This window comes from Lynx canadensis, chromosome A2 (assembly GCF_007474595.2).
Source record: "Lynx canadensis isolate LIC74 chromosome A2, mLynCan4.pri.v2, whole genome shotgun sequence".
In the NCBI taxonomy this organism is placed as follows: Eukaryota; Metazoa; Chordata; class Mammalia; order Carnivora; family Felidae; genus Lynx; species Lynx canadensis.
In genome coordinates this window covers 30,735,349-30,759,906 of record NC_044304.2, presented here as the reverse complement: position 1 = coordinate 30,759,906, position 24,558 = coordinate 30,735,349, and the positions used below count along the sequence as shown (strand labels likewise).

The 24,558-nt window shown below is 41.3% G+C and overlaps 1 protein-coding gene across 1 annotated transcript in view; it reads right to left on the bottom strand.

Annotated features, from left to right (window-relative positions):
• The window catches only part of SYNPR (synaptoporin), a 314,555-nt gene extending 313,993 nt beyond the window's left edge, over window positions 1-562 (bottom strand). Inside the window, exons 1-2 of the mRNA XM_030307164.1 lie at window positions 496-562; window positions 318-383 (exon numbers count right to left, since the gene is read on the bottom strand). Of these exons, the coding sequence (XP_030163024.1) occupies window positions 318-383; window positions 496-513 (84 nt within the window). The 5' untranslated portion in view covers window positions 514-562. The remainder of the gene's footprint in view (window positions 1-317; window positions 384-495) is intronic.
• Between the last annotated feature and the right edge of the window lie 23,996 nt (window positions 563-24,558).

Below are 24,558 nucleotides of genomic sequence, written 5' to 3'. Positions count from 1 at the left end.
CTCACCTCCACCGGCTCCCCTTCCCACCTCTCCATCTCCCGGGAGCTCCCGACAGCAGCCCCTGCGCGCGTGCGAGCGGGAGGCGAGAGGACACCTCGGGGCGCCTGCAAAAGCCCGTCCACATTCCCGCGGCCAAGCTGGGTCCCTCCAGCCGGTCCCCGCCAGCCCGGAACGGCACCTGCGGAGTGGGGAGGTCTTTGGAGCGGGGGCCGAACCCCGGGCTCGCAGCGGAAGCCAGCTGAGGGCGCCCCTGCGGACCTCGCCTCACCTGACGGCTCGCCGCCCGGTCCCCCTCCGCGCACACAGCCCGCACTCACCAGCTCCAGCGCTCGCAGGAAGGCGAGGGGCTCCTTCAGCGCCCGGAACGTGCCCGCGGAGGCCAGCTTTGGACGGGCCAGACGAGAGAGAGAAAGAGAGAGCGTGAGGAAGGGGCTGGGGCGCCTCTCCGGACCGCGGGGCGCCCCCCCCCCCCTCCGCAACCCAGGTCCGCCCTACCTGACTCACGGGGTCCATCGTCTCTTCCCTTTCAGATGAAGTTCGGGGGCCGCAGCCGCGCGGTCCTCGGGGCCAGGAGCCCCGCGTCGGGAAGCGCCGGAGGGGCGAGGCCCGGGGCGTGCAGGCGCCGGCGGGGGCCGGGGAGAGCGGGGCCGGCGCGGGCTGGCTGACGCTCGGCGGGCCGTGCGCTCCGCCAAGCCTGCGAGCCCCGGCTGCGAGCGGAGGCAGCCGGGCGGCGGGGAGGGCGCGGGGAGGGGGAGACGCGGCGGGAGGGGGAGCGCCCGGGGAGGGCCGCCATTGGCCAGCTGCCGCCGGGAGGGGAGGGCGGGGGGCGGGCGAGGCCGAGCGCCCCGCTCCGCCGTACGTTCGCCGCGCGCGCCCGCTGCCCTCGGGCGCCCGGGAAACTTCGCGGCCGGGGCGCGGGGAGAGCCGGCTGGCTCCGTCGGCAGCACGGTTCCCAGACTGAGGACGGGGGCTCCAGGTGAGAGAAGGGCACCCACCCCTTACCTGGGGAGGTGTGTGAGGTCCGGTGACTTCTGAACGCCGAAGAGAGCCTGTTGACTCGTTGGTCCGCACACGCCTTCCGGGGGCGCCGTCGGCGCGGCCAGGCAGCCCGGGTGCCGGGATGCAACCGAGAACGGGGTAACGCGGCCCCTTCCCCCAGCCCCAGGAGAGGGTCGGGACCGACGCACGCGGCTGGAAGGGGGGCGGGGGGGTCAAAGTCAGCTTGAATAGGGGACTGTGCGCCAGCAGGCTAATTCTCGAGGCCACTGTGTGAGGTCATGCCCACGTTAAAGGTAGAAAATAGGCTTACAGACCGAATCAGCCAAGGTAACACAGCTCGTGAGGGGCCATACAGGGATGGAAATTCAAGTTCCTCTCAGCTCATGCTCTTCCACCGAGACCCTTTGGCGAACAAATAACCCCCAATGAAGCTCCTCCGAATTCATCCTGTAGTTGCTGAGTCCTTGCCTCCCAAACTCCTACCTTTTCCCTCCCATGGACTGCTAACCTTGCCCGAAATAATAGCTAACAACAACCAAACGAGTTCCTTCTGTGAGTCAGAAATTGCGCAAAGGGCTTTATAAACAGCATTTCACATAGTCACAAAACCCCCATGGGTTACTACACTATTCTCATTTTAGAGGTGAGGAAATTGAGGGCCATGGAAGGGACGTGGTCTGCTGTAGTTTAAACAGTTAATAGATGACGAAGCCAGAGCTGAATTCAAAAGGGCAGTAAAAGAGAAGTGGGGTAAGGGGTAGAGGGGAGGAAGAAAAAAGGAGGAGGAGGAGAGGGCTTAACCACTCAGTCATGTTGCTGATATGCCCCTTCCTTCTCACTCGCTTTGGACTGGATTCCACATATGAAGTGGTCTCCGGGCAACACAGATACCCCATCTGTTTACTACGGAGATTTGCCAAAAAGGTTTGGAGTTTGTGTGTGTTGGGGGGCGGGAGGGAGTGACTAATAGTTAAGAGTGGGGGATGAAAATGGAAATGAGTAGTTAGGAGTCTGCTAAGGGGAGCCCGCAGGCCAAATATGGGTAAGAAAGAGCACATCCAGAGTAGATGCCCCCCGCCCATGGATTTTGTTTGAGAAGACTAGAAATTTCATAAGAACTCCAAAGGGCCAGTTGCACCATCTGCAGTCAGCCAGTTTTGTTCCTACTGCTCTTCCTACATACACAGTCTAAAACAATTGGAAACAGTTGTTTCAAAAATAAGCCATTATGCAACTTAACAAGGGGAGGGGGAGAGAAAGCAGTTATCAAGTACTTAGTATGTGACCTGACATTTATGTATATAATCTTGTGTGTGAGGTTGCTTAGCCTCTTCAAGACCTCACTTGTTGTTTTAATCTGTAAAATGGAGCCAACAATATCTACCTCGGCTGTTTGTTACCAGGACTCAATGAGACTTCGTAGATAATGTATCTAAGGCAGTCTGGCACATCATAATCTCTCCACATGTATTAGTTATATTTCTCAGTGCCCACACTAATTAACAAAAACAAAAAGCAAAGGTGAAAGTTCAGAGGTTCTCCGTGGAGCTGTGGTCAGCTGTAGCACAGTCTTGCCACTCTCCGCAGCACCCCTCCTCTACGTAGCCCTGCCTTTTTGAACTCAGGAGCTGCCATTTTATTTGCTTTGGCCACTGAAATATGGGCAGAGGTGATGTGTGCATTCTGGGCAGGAGTTTTCAGAACCGTTAGAGATTTGCCATCTTGTTTGTTTCCTTTTACCACCACAAATACAATTTATTACACAGAGGCTACTCTGACAGCCTGAGTCCTGGCATAAGACTGATGAAGACCAGGGGCACCTGGGTGGCTCGGTCTATGAAAGCATCCGACTCTTGATTTCAGCTCTAGGTCATGATCTCACGGTTTGTGGGAGCGAGCCCTGCACGGGGCTCTGCGCTGACAGCACAGATCCTGCTTCATGTTTTTTCTTCCTCTCTTCTCTGCCCCTCCTGTGCCTGTGCTCGCTGTCTCTCTCTTAAAAATAAGTAAATAAACGTAAAAAAAAAAAAAAAAAACCATATTGATGAAGAGCAGAGCAGCAGCTGGACTTTATGAACATGGAACCGAGCAAGAAATGCTTTTGGGGTTGCAAGTACCTGAGACTTTTAAGTCTTTTGTGACTGCAACGCAATGCAACCTGGGGTGATTCATACGAGGATTCACACAGCTAGGAAGTAACTGAACCATGATTCTGCCTGAATCTGTATGACCTCATTGTCCTTGCATCCTTGCTCTTTCCATCACAGTCAACTAGCTTATGGCTATAACATCTCCTGCTTAATGATGATAATTATAATAGCTTATATTAATTCAGTTCTCAGTGCATGCCAGACATTGTGCTGAGTGTTTTAAATACATCATTTAAACCTCACCTCAATCCCCTCTTTTATGGATAGTGCATCCAGGCTTAGAAAGGCTAGCTACCGTGCCCAGGGTCATCTAAACATAAACATCTAAACGTGGCTCTTTCGACAGAGAGAGTGATTTATTTACGCTGTTGCCCACTAGCATTTCATTTGAGCTGGGGAGTGGACACAGCTGAAGTGTGATTATTGAGCCTGTCCCCCTAGGTCTTTCTTCACACCCAACATCTCTCCTCGCTAATATGGTGGCAGATTTTTCCAGTCCTCCAAACACCATGTGAAGGAAGCCAGAATCGTGGCAAATGGCAAATGTGTCATAGCTTAGACAACAATTACACATTGTCACAGGATGCTTTTCACGTTCCGGAAATGTATGAGCTTCCGACAGCTGTATCACCAAAATAACCCAGAGTTCCGTATCACATTTGCAATGTTAAATGTTTCGTAGACTTTGGGGTTAGAACCTCTGTCTTCAGACCCAGAGATAACAGTGGGTTCCCTAAAGAGGTAGGCTGGGAGAAGTAGGAGGGATGGAATAAACACTGCCATAATATCATTCTCAGTGGCTGAGGGTGACACCTTCTCTTCTGCCACAAGACGACAAAAGATAACTTCTTTCTTACTATAACAGATTTTTGCATTGGCTCAACAATCATGTTAAGTAGGGTGAGGCGTAAGCAATCCATTTTAGTGGCCTGTATTGGTTATGTAAATCAGTTTCCAAATTCTTCTTTTATTTTCGACCAGGGACTTAGGTTGATGAAGACTTCCTTTGATGTGCCAAGGCAGTTCATTCATTTACTGCCCTGGTTCTCAACAGAGGGAGGTTTGGGTCCTTCCCTCCCCACGGAGACATTTGGCATTGTTTGGAGACACTTTAAGTTGTCACAACTGGGTGGGGGAAGGGGGGGTAGAAAGATGCTATTGGCACCTGCTGGCATCCAAAGTGTCGCGGCCAAGGATACTGCTCAACCTCCTACAATACAAAAAAGAAAGCTGCGCACAACAAAGATTTTTTCAAAAACTGTCAATAGTGCCTCCGTTGAGAAACCTTGACTTAACAACAAGTTAGGACTTCAACAAGTAATTCAACAAGTAAGGACTGCATGCTTATTATGTGCTAGTACTGTTCTCGGTACTATAAAGAGCTTGACAAAATCCCTGCCTTCACAGAGTTTACACTGTAGTGGGATATATTACAAATCCAATATGTTCCAGGTCAACATGTGGTAAAACAAGCAAATAAACAAAATTTAAGTTATAAAAACGACCATTTTGACTCTCACAGGGGATCAACATTACAAAAACTGAAGTACCAAACTGCAGTAGAGGAACTTGAATTATTCACGCAATTAAATCTTGCTCTCAATAACAGGGAATAAATAACATGCTTGGGTTTCATCTTCCTATATCTCTTCTGTCAAAGAGGAAAAAGTAATTTAAACTTTTATCCATAGCACCTTAATACAGGAGGAAATACTATCCATATGTTATGACCTTTAAAATACTGGAAGTAAGTAATGAGTGGAAGTCAAATGTCGTATATTGAACTCTCTGCTTATGCTGCTAACCTAAACTTTCCAAATCTTTCCTTGACTAGTGAGTACAAAAGCAAAGCCCAATAGCATGTCTCTGTAATTATTTGCTTATAAATTTGGCTTGCATGGGGCTGGTACACGGTCGAGGAGCTGGTATGGAAATATTTTCAAGAATTCGAATTTTACAATAAGTGGCAGCAATATCTGTCAACACACAGATCAAGTAAAGCCATCTTTATTTATGTTTCAGTCTTAAATGGCTGCAATATAGGGGCATTTGGGTGGCTCAGTCAGCTAAGTGTCTGACTCGTGATCTTGGCTCAGGTTTTGATCGAAGGGTTGTGAGTTCAAACCCTGCTTTGGGCTTTGTGCTGGGCTTGAAGCCTACTTTGAAAAAACTGGCTGAAATACAATATACAAGGATGTGTGCATGTTTACTTGGCTTGAAACTTCATCACAAAATAAGATTTCATAGGCGTCTATGGAATTACTAGCATTCAAATAAGATCATTCTTTTTTTATGAAATGTTTACTTATTTATTTTGACAGAGAACGCATGTGCATGCACATACACTCATTGGGGTAGGAACAGAGAGAGAGAGAGAGAGAGAGAGAGAGAGAGAGAGAAAGAAAGAGAATCCCAAGCAGGCTCCATGCTTAGCATAGAGCCCCATCAGGCTCCATGTCAGGATCATGATATCATGACCTGAGTTGAAATCAAGAGTCAGATGCTTAAGTGACAGCCACCCAGGTGCCCCAGGATCATTCTTAATTAATAATCATAACTGATAGGGGCACCTGGGTGGCTCAGTTGGTTAAGCATCCGACTCTTGGTTTCACTTCAGGTCATGATCTCCCAGTTTGTGGGTTCGAGCCCCGCATCAGGCACTGTGCTGATGTTACGGAGCCTGCTTGGGATTGTCTCCTTCTCTCTCTGCCCTTACCCTGCTTGTGCTTGCTCTCTCTCTCTCTCTCTCAAAAATAAATAAACATTAAAAAAATAATCATAACTGATGCAAAAATTCAAATGTCAAGACCGATGTGGACTCACATCACAAAATGCTTTCACTATTTCTATTTGCATCTTTGTTTTAAACAAAAGATGTCTGTGTAAATATGGCCTGGCTTGAACACATGCAAATTTAGAAGACCAAAATGCATGTCCAAAGATTCACCATTGACCTCAGGGAATACAAATTGTAACAGTAATCATAATAATGACTCTCAGTATTAAGTAGATGTTGGATAGAATGCTAAGTGCCCCTGTTGGCATAACTCAGTATCCTCATCAACCTCATAAGTCTTTCTCACTTTCTTGCCTTGTGTAGACAAGAAAATACAGGCTCAGAGAAATGCAAAATCTCAGCTAAGCTTTTATAGACAGTAAACAGCAGAGTCATGATTTTTCTCCTACCCTTGTAACTTTCTAAGAAAAAAGATACTATGCAGTTTCCATTGCAAATTTGAAAATGTCACAAGCTTTAGGCAAAAATATTTTTCTTGCTGAAACATAAACGAAATGTCTCTGAAGAAATAAAGATGGGTACCATTGTCGACTTCACGTACAACTTCTACCACTGTTTTTCCATGAACCTAATTAGAAGACACTCCTCCCCTTCTCAAAGGCTCAATCATTCTAATTATTTTTATCTTTCATCATTAACTGCATTTTCCAAAATGCTCATCCTTCTTGACAGTCTTCTTGGATCACTCCCATGTTTTCACAGACTCATAGATCACACCCGCTTTGCATTAATCTCATGTCACCCACTGCAAGTTTTGAATGACATAAATAAAGCCCAAAGAATGGATACATCTTGACTAAAGTGTTACTGCCTGAAAAAAGGGTCTAGCATAAGAGAGGATTACTCAAATTCTGGAAACAGATTGACTGTGCTCCTCATATCCTGGCTCTACCACTCCCTTGTTATGTGACCTTGAGCAAGGCTCTTAAACTCTTTTCATTTAGCTTCCTTATAGCAAAATGGAGATTAACTGGACATCCACATTGCTTTGTAAGGAGGGATATGTGAGTTTTCACAAGTAAAGGACCCAGAATAATACCTGGCATTAGAGAATCTAGTACAGAAAGCTGCTAAAAAGCCAAGACATAAGACCTACCACAATGGTAGGGAGACAGCCTATGACATTGGCATCCCAAGTGACTGTCATACACCACGACTTATAAACACTTAAAAATCATTTATTTTCTTCTATCTCCTTTTTTTCTTTTCAAAATTCTCATTTCTTTTTCCTTCAAATGTTTCTTGTTTTTTCCTTTCTCCTTAAACTCCAAGCTCGTCACTTAATCTTGGGAATTTTCTTCGGGGGGTTGATAAGAACATTGGTAACATTCTTTTTGGGAGGCTTCCCAATATACATACACTTTCCAAGAACATACAATTCAATGTGAAAGTCTTTTTTTATTTCTTTGATGTTTACAAGTAGAGCTTTGACAGGGATTGTTAGGATGTTCTTTTTTATTTATTTATTTATTTATTTTAATTTTTTTTTTTTTAACATTTATTTATTTTTGAGACAGAGAGAGACAGAGCATGAACGGGGGAGGGGCAGAGAGAGAGGGAAACACAGAATCGGAAGCAGGCTCCAGGCTCTGAGCCATCAGCCCAGAGCCCGACGCGGGGCTCGAACTCACGGACCGCGAGATCGTGACCTGGCTGAAGTTGGACGCTTAACCGACTGAGCCACCCAGGCGCCCCTGTTAGGATGTTCTTAAAAATAGTTTTACTTGGGAATATTTGCAATCTCCAATAATTTTATCCTTGTTTTAGGGAACAGTTACATACATATACTTATAAAACCCTCACAGATGATAAAGGTAGGAAAGATCAGATGAATTCTTTCCTATCTTTAATAAAAGTCTGTAATCCAAATTAGACACTACATGCTTGTCATTTTAGTAAATTCTCCAGATGGTCTATAGACCTCATGCCTCAGTATGACAAAATGGCTTTTGTATCTACTCTAAATGAGTCCAAAGAAAACCCCATCCTATTCAACAATTAGAACACATTTACTTATTCCTTACCAATATGAACCTTTAAGTCAAAAACAAACTCAGATTAATTCAAACATGAGACATTGCAAAATTGACCCTTTTGTCACTTCATGGTTGTATTCTCTGCTGGCCAAGGTCCTTTCACACAGCTTGACAAGTGTGTGTGAGGGCACTGCTGGACCACTCACACAAACACAAATCCAATACCTAAAATTAGATCTTTACTAAATTACACTGCACTGCACTTTTACACCTGCTTGGCAGATAATACCCAGAAGAAAGGTATAATTACATAGGTTCTTTGGCAGAAATAGAAGACAGGTTAAAACCCAAAAAGTCACTAAAAGAGAAGGAAGGAAGGAAAGACGAGAAACAGAGTGGGGAGGGAGAGAAAGAAGACAAAATGAAAGAATCCTTTCCCCAAATCATGGTCAGCAGATATTAACAGCTTTCTTAGAAGTGACTTCTAATGAGGATGTACTATGTGCCAGTCACTGTGATAAGCTTCTTATACCACTACAAATTAGTTAGTATTATCCAGAGTTTGCAGATAATGGAACTGAGTCATGGATAAGTTGAAGACTTGCCCAAGTTCATACAGCTAAATGGAAGTGAAGCCAATAATTCTTTTTTTTTTTTAATGTTTATTTTAGAGAAAGAGAGAGCACGTGCACATGAGCAGGGGAGGTGCAGAGAGAGAGGGAGACAGGAAATCTGAAGCAGGCTCTGCACTGGCAGCAGAGATCCTGATGCAGGACTTGAACCCGTGAACTGCAAGATCATGACTTAAGCCGAAGTCGGATGCTCAACCTACTGAGCCACTCAGGTGGCCCTGAACCCAATAACTCTTGAGAGCTTGAACTAATTTTATACCTTCTAATTATCCAAAATATAAAATATACATCAATTATCCACATTCTCTTCTTCTTTTTTTTAATTGTGGAAAGAACATGTGTGGATATCCAGGTTTCACAACATCATTTGCTGAAGAAACTGTCCTATCCCCATTGGGTATTCTTGATAATCTTGTCAAAGATCAGTTAAACATATATGCTTGGGTTTATTTCTGAGCTCTCTACTATGTTCCATTGATCTACGTCTGTCTATATGTCAGTGCAAACTATTTTGATTATTGTAACTTTATATTTTGAATTTTTAAATTTTTTTTTCAACGTTTATTTATTTTTGGGACAGAGAGAGACAGAGCATGAACGGGGGAGGGGCAGAGAGAGAGGGAGACACAGAATCGGAAGCAGGCTCCAGGCTCTGAGCCATCAGCCCAGAGCCTGACGCGGGGCTCAAACTCACGGACCGCGAGATCGTGACCTGGCTGAAGTCGGACGCTTAACCGACTGCGCCACCCAGGCGCCCCTGTAACTTTATATTTTGAAATCAGGAAGTGTGATGCCTTCAGCTTTGTGCTTTCTCAAGATTATTTTGGCTATTCAAGGTCTCTGTGGTTCCATATGAATTTTAGGATTGTTTTTGCTATTTCTGTGAAAAATTCTATTGGGATTTTTTAAAGTTTATTGTTTTGAGAGAGAGAGAGAGAGAACATGAGTGGGGAAGGGTCAGAGAGAGAGGGAGAGAGAGAGAGAATCCGAAGCAGGCTCTGCACTGTCAGCATGGAGCCCAACGCAGGGCTTGAACCCACAAACTGTGAGATCAATGACCTGGGGCTGAAACCACTCGTAGCCACGAGTCAGGCTACTGAGCCACCCAGGCACGCTGCCATTGAGATTTTGATAGGCATTGCATCGATTGGAGATTGCCTTGGGCGCTACGGATATTGTTAACATTACTAAATATTCCAGTACACAAATACACATTTCTTTCCATTCATTTATGTCTTCTTTAACTTCTTTCAGTGTTTTGTAATTTTCAATGTAAAAGTCTTTTACCTGCTTAAGTTTATTCCCAAGTATCCCACACTCTCAATCCTCGTATGTCCTACTAGTTTTCATCTCGCTACTAGTAATTTTTGCAATGTCATTTATTATTGAGGAGAGCACTTTTCCCATTTATTTTCAAGATTTCTAAAGGTTTTATTTTAAAGGATTCCTTATTTTACCTTAGTGTTACAGGTTGTTAAGTACAAATGAGGTGATAGGAGCATGTTTGATTAAAAAAATTAATCAAGCCATGAAGAGGCATGGGGGAAACTTAAATGCCTGTTAAACATTGGAAGTCAATCAGAAAAGGCAGCACAGTATATGATTCTGGCTATATGACCTACCAGAAAAGGCAAAACTATGGGGACAGTAAAAATGACATTGTTTGCCAGAGATTGTGGTGGAGTAAGGGATGAATAAGTGACACACAGAGGGTTTTTCAAGCAGTGAAAATACTCCGTTTGATATCATGTGATGGATACATGTCACTTTACATTTGTCCAAACCTATGTTATATATAGTGCCAAGGATGACTGTAATGTAAACTGTGGACGTTGGGTGATTACAGTGTGTCAGTGTAATGTCATCAATTGTAAAAATTCTACCATTCAGGTAGTGGCAGATGATAATAAAGGAAGCTATGCTTGTGTTGGGGTAGAGAGTATATAGGAAATCTCTGTCCCTTCTGTGCAATTTTGCTGTAACCTAAAACTTCCCTGAAGAGAAAATAGTCTTAATTAAAAAAAAAAAAAAAGATCTAGCAACCATAGGTTAACATCCTGAAGTTAAAAAAAAAAAAGTCCATCATTACTTAGTGCTTTTATTTTACTAGCCAGGGACCCATCATACTCAATGATAGAATAACAAATAACACAATTTTCTGCAACTCTTCGAGAAGTGAAATGAATATGGGATTACTTTTTCCTTAGCATGATCTATAAATTAAGCAAGAGAAATGTAATTCTCTCTGCATGGCTTTATTTCTATATGAAGATTAATTAAAGGTAATTTTTTTTGGTTTTATGTATATTTTGTGTGCATTTGTGTTCATGAGAGCTTATGAAGAGAAAATATAAGCACATTAACACTCTGATATCCTTTCTTCTCTTTATGTTACACATATTTATAAAAGTAATACACATAAAACTTCAAATAATCTAGAACTACCTAAGGTAAGATTTTTTTTTCCCACCTCCTACTTCCATTGCTTACAGGAATATACAGTTTTCTATATAGAAGTATATGTATGTGAATATATGTATATGCATATGTATATGAATATATTTTAAAAATATAATGTATATGTTATATCTATTTCAAATGACACATATATGCTATCATTAATAAAAGTGAGTTAATACCATGTATATTATTACACAACCTACTTTTTTCACTTTAAATTTTAACAGGGTTTTTTCCTTGTCTCCACATACCAATCTACGTCCTTTTTTTCTTGTGGCCAGGTGGGATCCATATGTGATGACAAGAGCTGTAGCGGCCACCTTAGAGTCAAGGATGAAGGTCATATCTGGAGGATGATAGCATCATCTGATCTTTGATCTGTTACAAGGTAGTACTTTGTTCATGCCATTATGTTTTGGAGTTTGTTAGATTGCCTTAGACTGTACCCTAATAAAATGTCCCTCATTGCTCAGTTCCAGTGGCATCTATTCTGGGAAGCCTAGATTTCCACTTCCTTCAGTCATAAACCAATCAGAACTGGCCACTCTTATCCCAGTGCTCTTTTCACTTTGAAAATGTTTCTTTCAGCTTATAATTCTCTGGTTTTATTCTACTTCTTGTAATGTAATGTCTGATGTTAACAAAGAAGCCTATCTAATATTCCAGACTAAGTTAGGTGCCTTTGTCCTGTGCTATCTTAATACCCTCTACTTCTGTATAACAATTATGATCCAATTTACCTTGTCACTGTTTACCTGCCCACTATATTATGTAAGCTCCACATGGCAGAATCTTGGCTGCCTCCTGTATCTCCAACTTCGACAGGAAATGTGGCACATCATAGGCTCACAGAAAATGCTTCTTGGATAAATAAATGGTCTCCTTAAAGGTAGGAAATATAGATCAATCATATTTGTAGCCCATTCATTGCTAAGCCTGGTGTCTGGCACCCCTTTGGTGGCCCGTAAATGTAGAATGCAACAAACTAGGTTTGAATGGGATGCTATTGGAAAAGATAGGATGGGCTTAAAACATCAGTTCCGCGAAGGGCCGTGGGTAGGTATTTTTGGTGAACAGGATCTTCAAAAGTCTTGCAAAAAGTCTTATAAAAGACTTACCTGCCAGTGTTTCCATCAATACATACGTTAACATTTCTTTATTTCTGAGAAATAATCACTGGAAGTAACAGTAAAAAAAAGAACCAGACAGGAATGGCTGTTACATAAATTCTAAGATGAGTCTTCTGTACCTTAAAAGCAGTTGTGTGACTTTTCATTTCAACTCGAAACCTCACACCCACCTTTCCATGGTCAAGCATTTGTGAGCAAATTCATCATTAGTTAATTTCTTTAGGTATGGGGAAAGAGGTTCTACTTACACAAATGGGTTAGAATGGGATCATGAGTAACTTGTTATATCACCTGCAGGAAATTACTTCCCATCTGAGGCCAATATACTTTTGTACTTTGATCACAAACTCCACGTGTCCCCCAGGCTCTTTGCTTCTTACACACACACATGTTAATGATTACTGTCTGATTGTTTTCTCCACATTCACAAGTGTAGGATCTTGTTTTCTTCACATTCACCACGTGGGTAATATGTTGTGAGCTCAGTGAATATGGAGATGAAACCCCTGTTTGGGGTTCTTGTCTCCTCCCGGACATTAGCCTCTCTCATATTCAGTTCTGCGTCAGTTCTCTTGCTGGACAAGAGAGAACTCCAAACTCATAGTCTGCAACACATAAGCAAATCATATCCTAGATTATTAAGAAAACAGAATTTAGGGGCGCCTGGGTGGCGCAGTCGGTTAAGCGTCCGACTTCAGCCAGGTCACGATCTCGCGGTCCGTGAGTTCGAGCCCCGCGTCAGGCTCTGGGCTGATGGCTCGGAGCCTGGAGCCTGTTTCCGATTCTGTGTCTCCCTCTCTCTCTGCCCCTCCCCCGTTCATGCTCTGTCTCTTTCTGTCCCAAAAATAAAAATAAACGTTGAAAAAAAAAATATTTAAAAAAAAGAAAACAGAATTTATGCTTATATTTGGGGAAATAGATAAATGGGATACTTAAATATGTAAATGGTTTCTCATTTATTATCATTAAAATTATTTGAAAAATACCTTCACAAATATGTTGTATATTAAAATTATATAGAAATTGAGAGAAATATCTAGGGTTGATATCCTAAGTGAAATAAGTCACACAAAGACAAATACCACATGATTTCATTTATATGTGAAATCTAAAGAAATCAAGCAAACAAAAAACCCAGACTTTTAAATACAGAGAACAAACTGGTGGGGTGGGGGTAGGGGATGGGCAAAATAGGTAAAGGGGCTTAAGAGGTACAGACTTCCAGCTATAGAATAAATAAGTCACAGAAATGAAAAGTACAGCATAGGGAATATAGTCAATAATATTGTAATAACTGTATGGTGGCAGATGGTGAAAACATTTAAAAAAAAAAAGAAATTTCTAGGTTGACACAGTGAAGAAACTTCAAAAAATAACATATTTGGGACATTTACTTTGAATCCTCAACAGTTCTATTCAACTCCCCCATATGAAAACAGGTTGATATTAAGTTCTCTAAATTTTCCATATTTTCCACAAATATTTGTATATAAACAGAAGTGATCACAAACACATGTGTTGTATGTATCCAGAATAGATTGACTGATGTGATCAGTACTCTGCAACATGAAATGGAAATCTCCTTAATATCACCCAGGCCTCTCCTTTTGCTGTCTGCATGTCATGTAGTCTTTGACCAGTATCTTCCTCTTTCAGAAGGCTCTGTGGGAGCTCTCAGCCCTCACTTATGACTTGGCATATAGAATCATGAATTAAATTCTATGCTCATTTTATTTGCTTATTTATATGAAGATTGATTATTCCACAGTGTGAAATAATGAACATTCAAGTGATGGGAAATCTGAATTTGTGAAACCCATTTGTGGAGGTATTGACTGTTTCGGAATATTTCCACTGAAATGGATGATACTGAACAAATTGCCTTATTTTTTTGTCTCCCATGATTGCCCCAGGCCCCTGAAAGAAACCTCAGACATGATTTTGAATTGCTCTCTCAACAAAAAGTTATAGGTTATTTACAATTTTCTTGATTCTGAAATTTGTAATTTCCAGTCTCATTTAATAATCAAAGTAGCAAAACTGAGTAAAAGTTAAATCTTTCCCTAAGCCCAAACCAACATGGCGGAGGATGCTGTGGATTGCTTCCCTCGCTCTTTCCTTGCTCCTCCTCTCTCCCTTGCTAACAGGTTTCTGGCAGAAATGAAGAGGGGTCAGTGTCAGTGAGTACGAAGGCTCCTAGTTGACTGATACTGTTGTAAATTGGCTTCGTTCCCTCTCAGCCTGGAAGACTTTCTCTTTTTCAGAAGGACACTCCTAATCCCTACTATCAGGGACCACTCACCTGGCTGTCATTGACCTAAGGTGTGTGCTCCTGCCTCCACTGGTAACGTGTTCCCTTTGCAGCTTCTTAGGAAACTGGCAGCCCCAGGAGGCTAAAAGGATCCATTACATGTAATGTGGCTTATGGGTGGTCCACAGAAAAAAACTTGTGAATCCTTTTCCCCAATAAACTTTGAGAGAGCAGCTCACCCAGAGTTTCCATCTTTGACTTTAACATCTCTACCATTAGTTAACCCAGTATATTTCTCAGCAAGTAGCCAGACACCAGCACACTTTCTCCAACTGCTGGGTACACACATTGAGCTCCACGTTCATGTCTGTAGGTTTTCAGTGAGCTCAGTGCAGGTCTGTAGTTTCATGCATCAGCTCTTAAAGCATCCCAGGAGAACCCAGGGCCATAGTATAACTTTCGTGGGCACTAAGCGACTTGCCTTCCTGGCTCTTTCTTTTCAAAAACATACTAAAACTTGTATTTTATAACTGCATTGGCGTAAAGATGAATATAATCCAGACTGGATCATATAAATTTTTTCTTCTGATTTTTAAAGGATACTGAAACACTTTTATGAGCCTCTTCATGCTTCCTAGGCATTGTGCCCCTGGCCTGAGTGGAGAAGCCAGCCCTGAGTAAACCTGCATAGATTTAACCAATATATTGAACAAGTGAGACTCAGGAGGATGTTGTAACATAATTTTATTTTTTTATTTCCTCCTACTAACAATTTATTGAGCACCTATCACGTACTAGGCACTGTATTAATAAACACAACAGGCACCTGTTGTTTTCAGCATTTGAATGTTGTCGGATAGGTGATATAAAGGTAGTGAAAAAAATAACAGCGCAATAGTGCTAAAAAAAAAAAAAAAAAGAAGAATGAAAAAGAAACCACAAATGCTTGGACACATTTATGTAATAGATTCTACTCTTGTCTGGGCCAAGCCCCACCTGGGGGAACACGGGCATGTACTTGACTCGGTAAGATATAGATGTGTTTCCTTTCGCATTAATAATGAGTATGGCAAGGGGTGCCTGTGGCTCAGTCAGTTGAGCATCCGACATCGGCTCAGGTCATGATCTCACAGTTCGTGAGTTCAAGCCCCACGTCGGGCTCTGTGCTGACAGTCCAGAGCCTGGAGCCTGCTTCGGATTCTGTGTCTCCCTCTCTCTGCCCCTTTCCCGCTCATGCTCTGTCTCTCAGAAAATGAATAAACGTTAAAAAAAAATGAGTATGGCAAAGTCTGTGTCCACTTGGATGGGGAGCTCTGGTTTGGGTCTCTGCAGCATCTGTGAACTTTGGCCAGGTACGCTAGAGTCCGTGTTTCTAGACTCAGTTTCTTCATTAGTAAAAAAAAAAAAAAAAAAAAAAAAAAGAGAAAGAAAGAAAGAGAGAAAGAAAGACTAGAAGAGAAAAGAAAAGAAAAGTTTAAGGGCACCTGGGTGTCTCAGTTGGTTGAGTGTCCAACTCTTAATTTTAGCTCAGGTCGTGATCCCAGGGTCGTGGGATCAAACCTTGCGTCCAGCTCCATGCCAAGCATAGAGCCTGCGTAAGATTCTCTCTCTCTCTCTTTCTCTCCCTCTCTCTCTCCCTTCCTGCCTCCTTCTCTCTCTCTTTCTCTGCCCCTCACCCATGTGTGCATACGGTCTCTTTCTCAAAATAAAATAAAATAATTTTTTAAAAATTTTAAGAGAAGTTGTCTCTAATGTCCCTGCCGCTCCATAACAATTAAGGAAGTGAGGTAAAATATATTTTTAAGTATTGATAAATCTGATTTAAGTCCATTAAGTGGACACGCACTCTGACTAAATATTATTTCTTGGAGCAAAAGAAACATCTCATTTATTCAGGAACTGTCTGTTGAATGTTCTACTCCACACAAATGTACCAGGGAGTGGGGTTACAAGAGTGAATGCATCAGGCAGGTTCCCAGCCCACGTGGAATGTAGAAGTTCGGTGATCAAATACCTTGTCCTCTTCTCTACTTGCTGGTATACTGAATATCATGGACGCAGAAGTATTTGTCACTGGCTAGAAAATAATCGTAGTTCTTATACCGATTCTTCAGATTAAAAAGGAAAGGAAATTTTGTTTTGTTTTGTTTTAAACAGCACAAATTTCAGTTGAAGAGTGTCATTGGAAACCAAACTGCCGCTGTATACTGTATACTTAAGAATGCATTTGAATTATATCTATGAGTTTGAATAGCTCCTGTGTCTTCCTTGGAAGAAGATACCTGTTTGGTCAATAAGCCAGTAATGTGCCCTCCAGTGAATTTTAAACATTTCTATATTTTCTGTTAGAGAGGAAGGGTTTTTCTTACAGGGCAGAACTGGGTTTTGTGTTAAATGGCTAAGTACCACTTACATTTACATTACAAAAAATACTAGACTCTATTTAGCATTCAGTTCTAAGACACAATAAAAAAAATACGCATACTCCTGCTATGTGCTGATAGGAGTTGTTTTGGCTTTTAATAAAATTACTTTTTACTTAGAGCACTTCCTCTTAAAAGCTCAAAGATTCACCGCATGCTTAATGGGCATGTGCAACTTTATCTGGAATAATTTTTTCAAAAAGACCTCAAGTCCGGAGAGACTTTCTAATGTATTATTATTTTGCTTAAATTCAAGCATCATGTTGATCACATATCTTCTAATCGTTCCATATTTGTTGCACAGATTACTGAGTTCCTTCACCTTTTAATCTGCCCACCATCAGATAAAATGTCTATTCATATTTTTCTCATTTTATGGAACCCCTGTGTCTTTTGCCCTCAATCAGCTATTCCAGGCTCTAAATTATGAAGGATGTGGAGTGGTTTTTTTTGTTTTTAAGTTTATTTATGAACAAGAGACGGTGTGTGCTTGTGCATGAGGAGGGAAGGGGCAGAGAGAGAGGGAGAGAGAGAATCCCAAACAGGCTCTGTGCTGTCAGTGCAGAGCCCAGTGTGGGGCTTGACACGGGCTCGACGTGGGGTGTGATCCCACCAACTGTGAGATCATGACCTGAGCCGAAATCCAGAGTGGGAGGCCCAACTGACTGAGCCACCAAGGCACCCCTGAAGGATGTGGAGTTTTATATGTGCTAATCTCAAGTAGAGACAGAACAGCAGAATCGCTGTGGTTTGTCTTTGAAGACCAAAAGATAACATGTAAAAGCTATGTGACTTTGGGCAAATTACTTAATCTCTCTTTGTTTTAGTTGTCTGTAAGATTAGGACATATTAATAGAAAATACACCTCATGTGGTTGTTTGAAGATGTGGCAGTTTTGAAACACGACCCCCAAATTCTTTGACACTTTTCTCATCAAAGTGTGAAGCTGATGTTCCCTCCTTTTTAATTTAGCTTTAGGGCTACCTTGTCAATGGGATACATTGTGTCACGTTCTGGACTCTTAAGAAACTAGAAGCTTCTGCTTCTCTCTTGTTCTACTAACCAACCCAGCTGCCCAGTCAAGTGAGAAGTCCTAGAAGCTCATGGCCAAACTCACCTGGAGAGGAGTGATCATGAAATATGGGGGACATAGTTCAGCCCATAACACCTAGGTTGCTTCTACATATCCTACAATGCAAAGGACAATCTCCTCCTTGCTAGACATACACACAATAAAGGAGTACCTGGCCCAAAATTTGAACAAGGGCAAGACTCTGGTCTAGAGCCCTGGGTTAGCACAAAACAGGGGCTCAATAAATTTTTACTGAATAATGAATGTGTGGCTAAACATACATAACTGAAACAAAGTTTGATAAAATGGTGCTTCCCTGACTACATATCATAAACTCTGATATTTTCTTTTCTATATTCTTAATATTGGTTGCACCCACTAAATTGGTTTTTAAAATCCTGTAGTTCCATATTTAAAAAGTTATGATATATAGAATGCTACCACCATGAGTCATTAGACTGATTTTTAACAGAGAGGCTAAAATTCATTCATCAAAATTATTATTTTAAAGTAGCCTGGTAGGAAGGCAATACAGTTGTTCAAATGATGCTGCAGACATTTAAGAGTTTCAGGGCACCTGGGTGGCTCAGTTGGTTGAGTCCGACTTTCAATTTCAGCTCAGGTCATGAAACTCATGGCTTGTGAGATTGAGCCCCAGTGACAGTGTGGAGCCTGCTTGGGACACTGTCTCTCTCTCTCCCTCTCTCTCTCTCCCTCTCTCTCTCTCTCTCTCTCTCTCTCTCTCTGCCCCGCCCCAACTCACTTGAGTGCACTCTCTCAAAATAAATAAATAAACATTTAAAAAAGAGTTTATTTGGGGGAATAGACATTCTTTCCTTCAGAGTTTGTGGAACAATCATGTTATTTTATAGTACCCCACTTGTTTGTTAATTGTAAATTTATTATCTCAATTGAACAACTGTCTTACCATACTTGACTCTAAATGGCCTTTAGCTGCTATTAAAATTTAAATCCACTCTCAAATGGTGATTACTTGGCACCTGTTACAACAATCAAAATAATATGCTATCCGTTCTAACAGCAATTCAAAACAATGGCTTACAAAACAGTTTTCATGGCTTAGAATAACTGCAGGATGACTTTGAAGGTAGCCATTCTTTTCTGCATATTTAAGTTCTGGTGATATGTTCAGTGTCTATTACCTACATGTATGACCATAGGCTAGGGCATATGAAAATGTATGACTTTGCCCAGTTCTTCAAATCATATGTCCTTGTTCTGATTATCAACACATTTTAAGAAAAACTTTTTGTAGTTTTGTGGTGAGAAAAATTGCGTGTTGACTTTACAGAAACGATGGAGAAAGAGTTGTTTTCCTTAAAGGCACATTGCAACACCCTTTGTCACTGAAAAAAGAAAACCAAATGAGTTCTCTTTGACAGCTTTATGCCACACTCAAAAGATATTTAAGACCCATATTTTCATCCTTTATTCTGAAATTATTGAAATAAATGCTACATAAATGGAATTCTAATTCAATGTAATGGATCACAAAACATGCTATAAAGATGAAAAGGATATTTTATTATGCATTATAAATATGTTTTATAACAGTAATATATGCTCTTGGTTTAAAAGAAATCTTCAGAAAGTGGTATAAAATGAAAAGTCTCAGTGTCTAGAAGAAATCAGTTACTCATTTATTTCATATCCTTGAAACATTTAGCACATACAACATTTTTATGCAAATGAAGGCATACTTTCAAATTGTTTTTTCCCTTTTTTAATGTAAAATTTATCTTGCAGATCTCACATTGGAGCATATTTGCTTGCCTCCTTATTTTCCATATGTATTACTCCATGGTATGTGAAGTGAGAGACTGTCTCATTCCAATAACTAAGGTAAGGAAGACGTTCAATTATCTTTATTTCTCTTTAGCTCAACTTAATTTCATCTCAAGATTCAATTCCCATGGGTGGCCCAAAACGGAATCTCTGCTACTTCAGGGTTTTTCTGCATGGCATTTATCTGAGTTCCATGAGACGTATGTAGAGCAGAAGTCCTAAGACATGAATGTGGCATCTAACAAGATGTTGTCTTGTTGTTGTCATTCTGTGCTGGCAGATGCTAAGATGTCTACTGTTCCCCCTGGTCCTCAAGCGCTGCTCCATGTAGATCTCTGTTGATCATCCCCGACTCCTACTCCAATTCCCTTAGGTTATTTGGATCTCCCTGATGTGTCTACGCCACTCTCAGACACACGGGATTACTGAGCCATGCTGGCATTTGGGAGCCATTCCTTCCTATTCTGTTTTTTCAGCACTATGTCAGGATGCTATCAAAATTGGTGGTCATGGGAGTTGGCTGGGGGTGGGGGTAGATTCTAGTCCCATGCAGGCCTCTATCTAAGAGGCAGGTTTTCTTTTCTCTTAGACTCAGCAAAATGATCTGTAGCTTTTGTTACTAACCGTCCCTGGATTCAGCCTGAAATGGAAGGCTCTTCTCTAGTGCACATACATGCTCCTCCTGTAACTCCTTCCCTTTTCCCAACCCAGGAAGTTTTTATCTTGGAGGGCAGATAAATAGATTTCTCTTGTTTACTGCACAAGCTTCTAAATATCAGGGTCTAGGCATTTGAAACTCAAAAGCCAAATGTTCTCTACGTATTTGTCATTTGCATTCTGCCGTGCCATTTGTCCCCTGAAGCAAGGGACCCACTACACCAGGTGAAAAAGATAACCAGTCTTACCCCCAAAACAGGTAATATTACAAAATGTTATCTCGTCACATGTATGTATGTCCTATTTGTGAAATATAGGTAGTAATTTCTGTTGTTCCATTGATTGCTGTTGCTGTTGTTATAAGCCACATTAACCATCTTTGTCCATTAGCTTGAAAATTTATGGAAGAATATTGACAATAAAAGTCCTAGCTTTGGAATTCCCAGGAGAAAGTGCAAGGGAAAGTATCATTTAAATACTGATGGATAGGACAACATTTCCCCTCTGGAAAGGTTATACCACCACAATCTTGTACAGAAGTGCATACTTCTCAAAAATAAATAAAATAAAATAAAATAAAATAAAATAAAATAAAATAAAATAAAATAAAAAGTTCTGCTTCTCCATAGCTTTAGCCACTAGGATTTTATCACATATTTAAGTTTTTTCAGTCTGTTAACTGCAAGTATTTTTTCCTGGGTTTTTGATTTTCCACCTTTAATTCAAAGAGAGTTTGGGGCACCTGGGTGGCTTAGTCTGTTGAGTATCCGACTTCGGCTCAGGTCATGATCTCACGGTCCATGAGTTCGAGCCCCGCGTTGGGCTCTGTTCTGACAGCTCAGAGCCTGGAGCCTGCTTCAGATTCTGTGTCTCCCTCTGTCTCTCTGCCCCTCCCCAGCTCATGGTCTGTCTCTCAAAAATGAATAAACATTAAAAAAATTATTAAAAAACCAAAAACAAAAGAAATTGAACATATTCTCACATTGTTTTAGCCCTTTGCACCTTATGTTCCCTAAAATGCTTATTGACATGAAAAATATTGTGTTAAATAATCCTCAGGTGGTTTAAATAGAATCTTTTTAAGAGTTATATATTTGTTTATTTTTGTTTTGGGAAATGGATTACATAGAAATTAATGCAACTATTTCCCAGTCTCTACTTCATTTGACAGCAAATAAATATTATATAGGGTTAAGAACAAAAGAAAAGTGAAAATGAAAAACTGAGTCACCAACACACAGCTAATAATTATGCTCTGACTGTGTTGTAATATCTCCACACTGGAAAGAAAAAGCTAGTTCTTACCAGGATGGTGTTTGTCCCAAGGGTCACATGTTAGCAGCCATGAGAGCTAACAAAGTCAGTAAATGTCCCATGAGCATGTGTAATTATGCAAAGATCCCAGTAACTGATTAGTACAATGGATTTTGGTCTCAATGCAGGTGATTGCATCGTGTCCATTTCACATGTCCTGTGCTGTCACTGCTTCCGAGTTTCCACTAGAGTAGATTTGGTGCCATGTAGGAACTTCAGGAGGAATAAATGAGGCCTGATTGCCAACTGCATGATTAGTTTTTCCACACCTTAATTATGTAACATCCAAAATATCTGACTTTTCAGTCTTCAGATCTTCTTCATGCCCATTTCGTATATTTCTTATTTCATACTTACTTGTATCTTACCAAAATTAGCATACTGTCTTCCAGCTAGCAAGTGCCTTACAATATACATAACTCCTTAGAACCACCATGCTGCCCCTTTATCTTGATAATTGCTACCATGCCCTGAAGCCATACTATGTGCCAGGCAACTCTCCTGGCTAATTGTCATCCACCCCCATTTTACAAACAGAGCCGGAGGCTCAGAAAAGGCTGAACAACTTGCCCAGAGTCAAAATCCAGTAAATTCCAGAATCAGCTTTAATAGGTTCTGGGGGTTCTGATAAATTCTGCAAGGAAAAAGGAGGGAGATTTTTAACATGAGCTGGGCAATTTCTCGGAATAGACTTTGCTACTTAACAGCTAGCCACACCAAGGCCTCCTGTACATTACTTTGCCTCTGGGCAGCTAGCTGTTCCTTCAGTGCTCTGACCAGTTCTGTTTAATCCTGTTTAAAAATTCTAAGGATGAGTAAGGCAGCCTGTGTTACCTGACCCTCTGACAATTTTTCAAACTTGGACAAAGGCGCCTTAGGAGGAATAGACTAGATTCCTGATTCTCCACCCCACCTTTTGGGCTCATTTCCCCCATGGAAATGGTTCTGGAGGGATCATTTCTCTGCTTTCTGCTTCTTCAGTCACCCCTCACAGTCTTCAGACACTTCATCTCACCGTATTTAGCTGACTTACAGAGTGAGCTTGGAAAGGGCTTTCCCTCAAGAGGCAGAAAGAGAAGGAATGGAATTTGGGAAGAAGGGATTGAGAGAGAATTAATCCTGTGAAGGAGGCTCATTGGTAATGGAGGTGTTGGAGTTAGATCTGGATAATGGAGCCCTTGAAAATATCTCAAGAACACAGGAGTTTGAGGAAAGCAATGCTCTTCAGGTACATGTAAATTGAACAACTTTTCGGGATAGCACTTTGGCCAGATTGTCTCATTCCATAGCCAGATACCTCAGCCACTGAATTCCATGCCTCATAACTCAGCCCAAAGCAAGCCTGAAAGTCTAGCCCCTCATTATCCTTATGAAAAGTAATTTTATTTGGGGGTTTAAAACAGGGAGAGTAGCCCTCATATGACCTGGAGGCTTTAGACTGCAGTGACCGTTTTAATATCCTCGTTTTGCAAAACCTAAGGTTCACGAAGGTAAAGCAGCTTGTCCAGGACAACCCAGAAAAAGAAATATTTCTGCTTACATTATGATTTTTGACTACTATTAGAAGAACATTCCAGTTTAACATTTGTGATCCATTTAATACATAAATGTTGCAGAAAATTCAAGTGTCCCTGAGAAGCATTTTCCCGTTTGAGAGCTAACACTTCCTGAACTAAGCACAATACCGGGAGCAGTGCTATACCTGTCTGCAATATTTCACTTAATTTTTACAATATCCCTGGGAAGAAAGAAATTGTAGAAATCCCCATTTTATAGCAGAGAAAACAAAAACTCAGAGATTTTAAGTAATTTGTCAATTGCAATTTGTAAATTGTCAATAGCATCTTACCCAAGTTTTTGAGTTCCAAAGCTCAAGCAGGCTCATAACTTGTGTTACATGCTGAGTTGCTACACAGCATTGGCAATATTTAAAAGGAATCCAGGGCCACACCTCAGAGGGGCTTACATTTGCTGTTCCTTCTCCTGGAATGCTCTTTCTCTGATACCCACAAGGTTTAAACTTGCACTTAACTCATGTCTCTGCTCAAATGTCACCTTATCAATAGTACTTTCTGACCACTTTGTATAAAATACGCCCCCCCCACCTACCAACACTTCTTATTCCACTTACTCTGTCTCATTTTCCTACATAGAAATTATTATCATGTGACATACCATGCTTGTACTTCTGCATTGTATCTCTCTTCGCTCAGAAATGTAGTCTCCATGAAGTCGGGAGCTGGAGTCTGTTCTCCAGATCTCCAGGACCTAGAAGAGTGCTTGCCACACCATAGATGCACACTAAATATTCGTAGAATGAATGAGTGAGTGAGTGAGTGAATGAATGAATCAAGCAAGTACATCCCATCTCCATCACCAGTCTCATACGATATCTATCACAGAAGCATCTGGGGAATTCCAGGCAGTGTGATTGAAAAGGTATCTGATTTTTTTTAAAAGTCCAGTTGAATAAAAGAATATTGCATTATGTCAGTGGCTGGTATTCAAGCATAGGAGGGCATAAATTTGCTCTTCAAGTACGGACAGCTGGCAGAAGAATGCTCAAGTCTGCTCTCCTTTCTGTCCTTCTGCTCCTTCCTCCTTGCATAGCTATGTATATTCAAGAGTCACTGGGGACACTCAATCTGAGAAATGTAGAAACAGCATTTTTTTTCCTTTTCGTAAGCCAAACACTTATTCCCAGTGGGTAAGATTTAGCAATAAAGTGGGTTTTTTTGATGCTAGCACTTATCAGTGTTTCAGAAATATATGGTGTAATTAAATTACTCAAAGGTTGTGCTTTAATCAGGAGCAAATTTAATGAACAATTCAAGCTGTTCATTGTTAGGAAATGGGAAGAGATTGACAGAATATTTTCATTACAGCCTCCA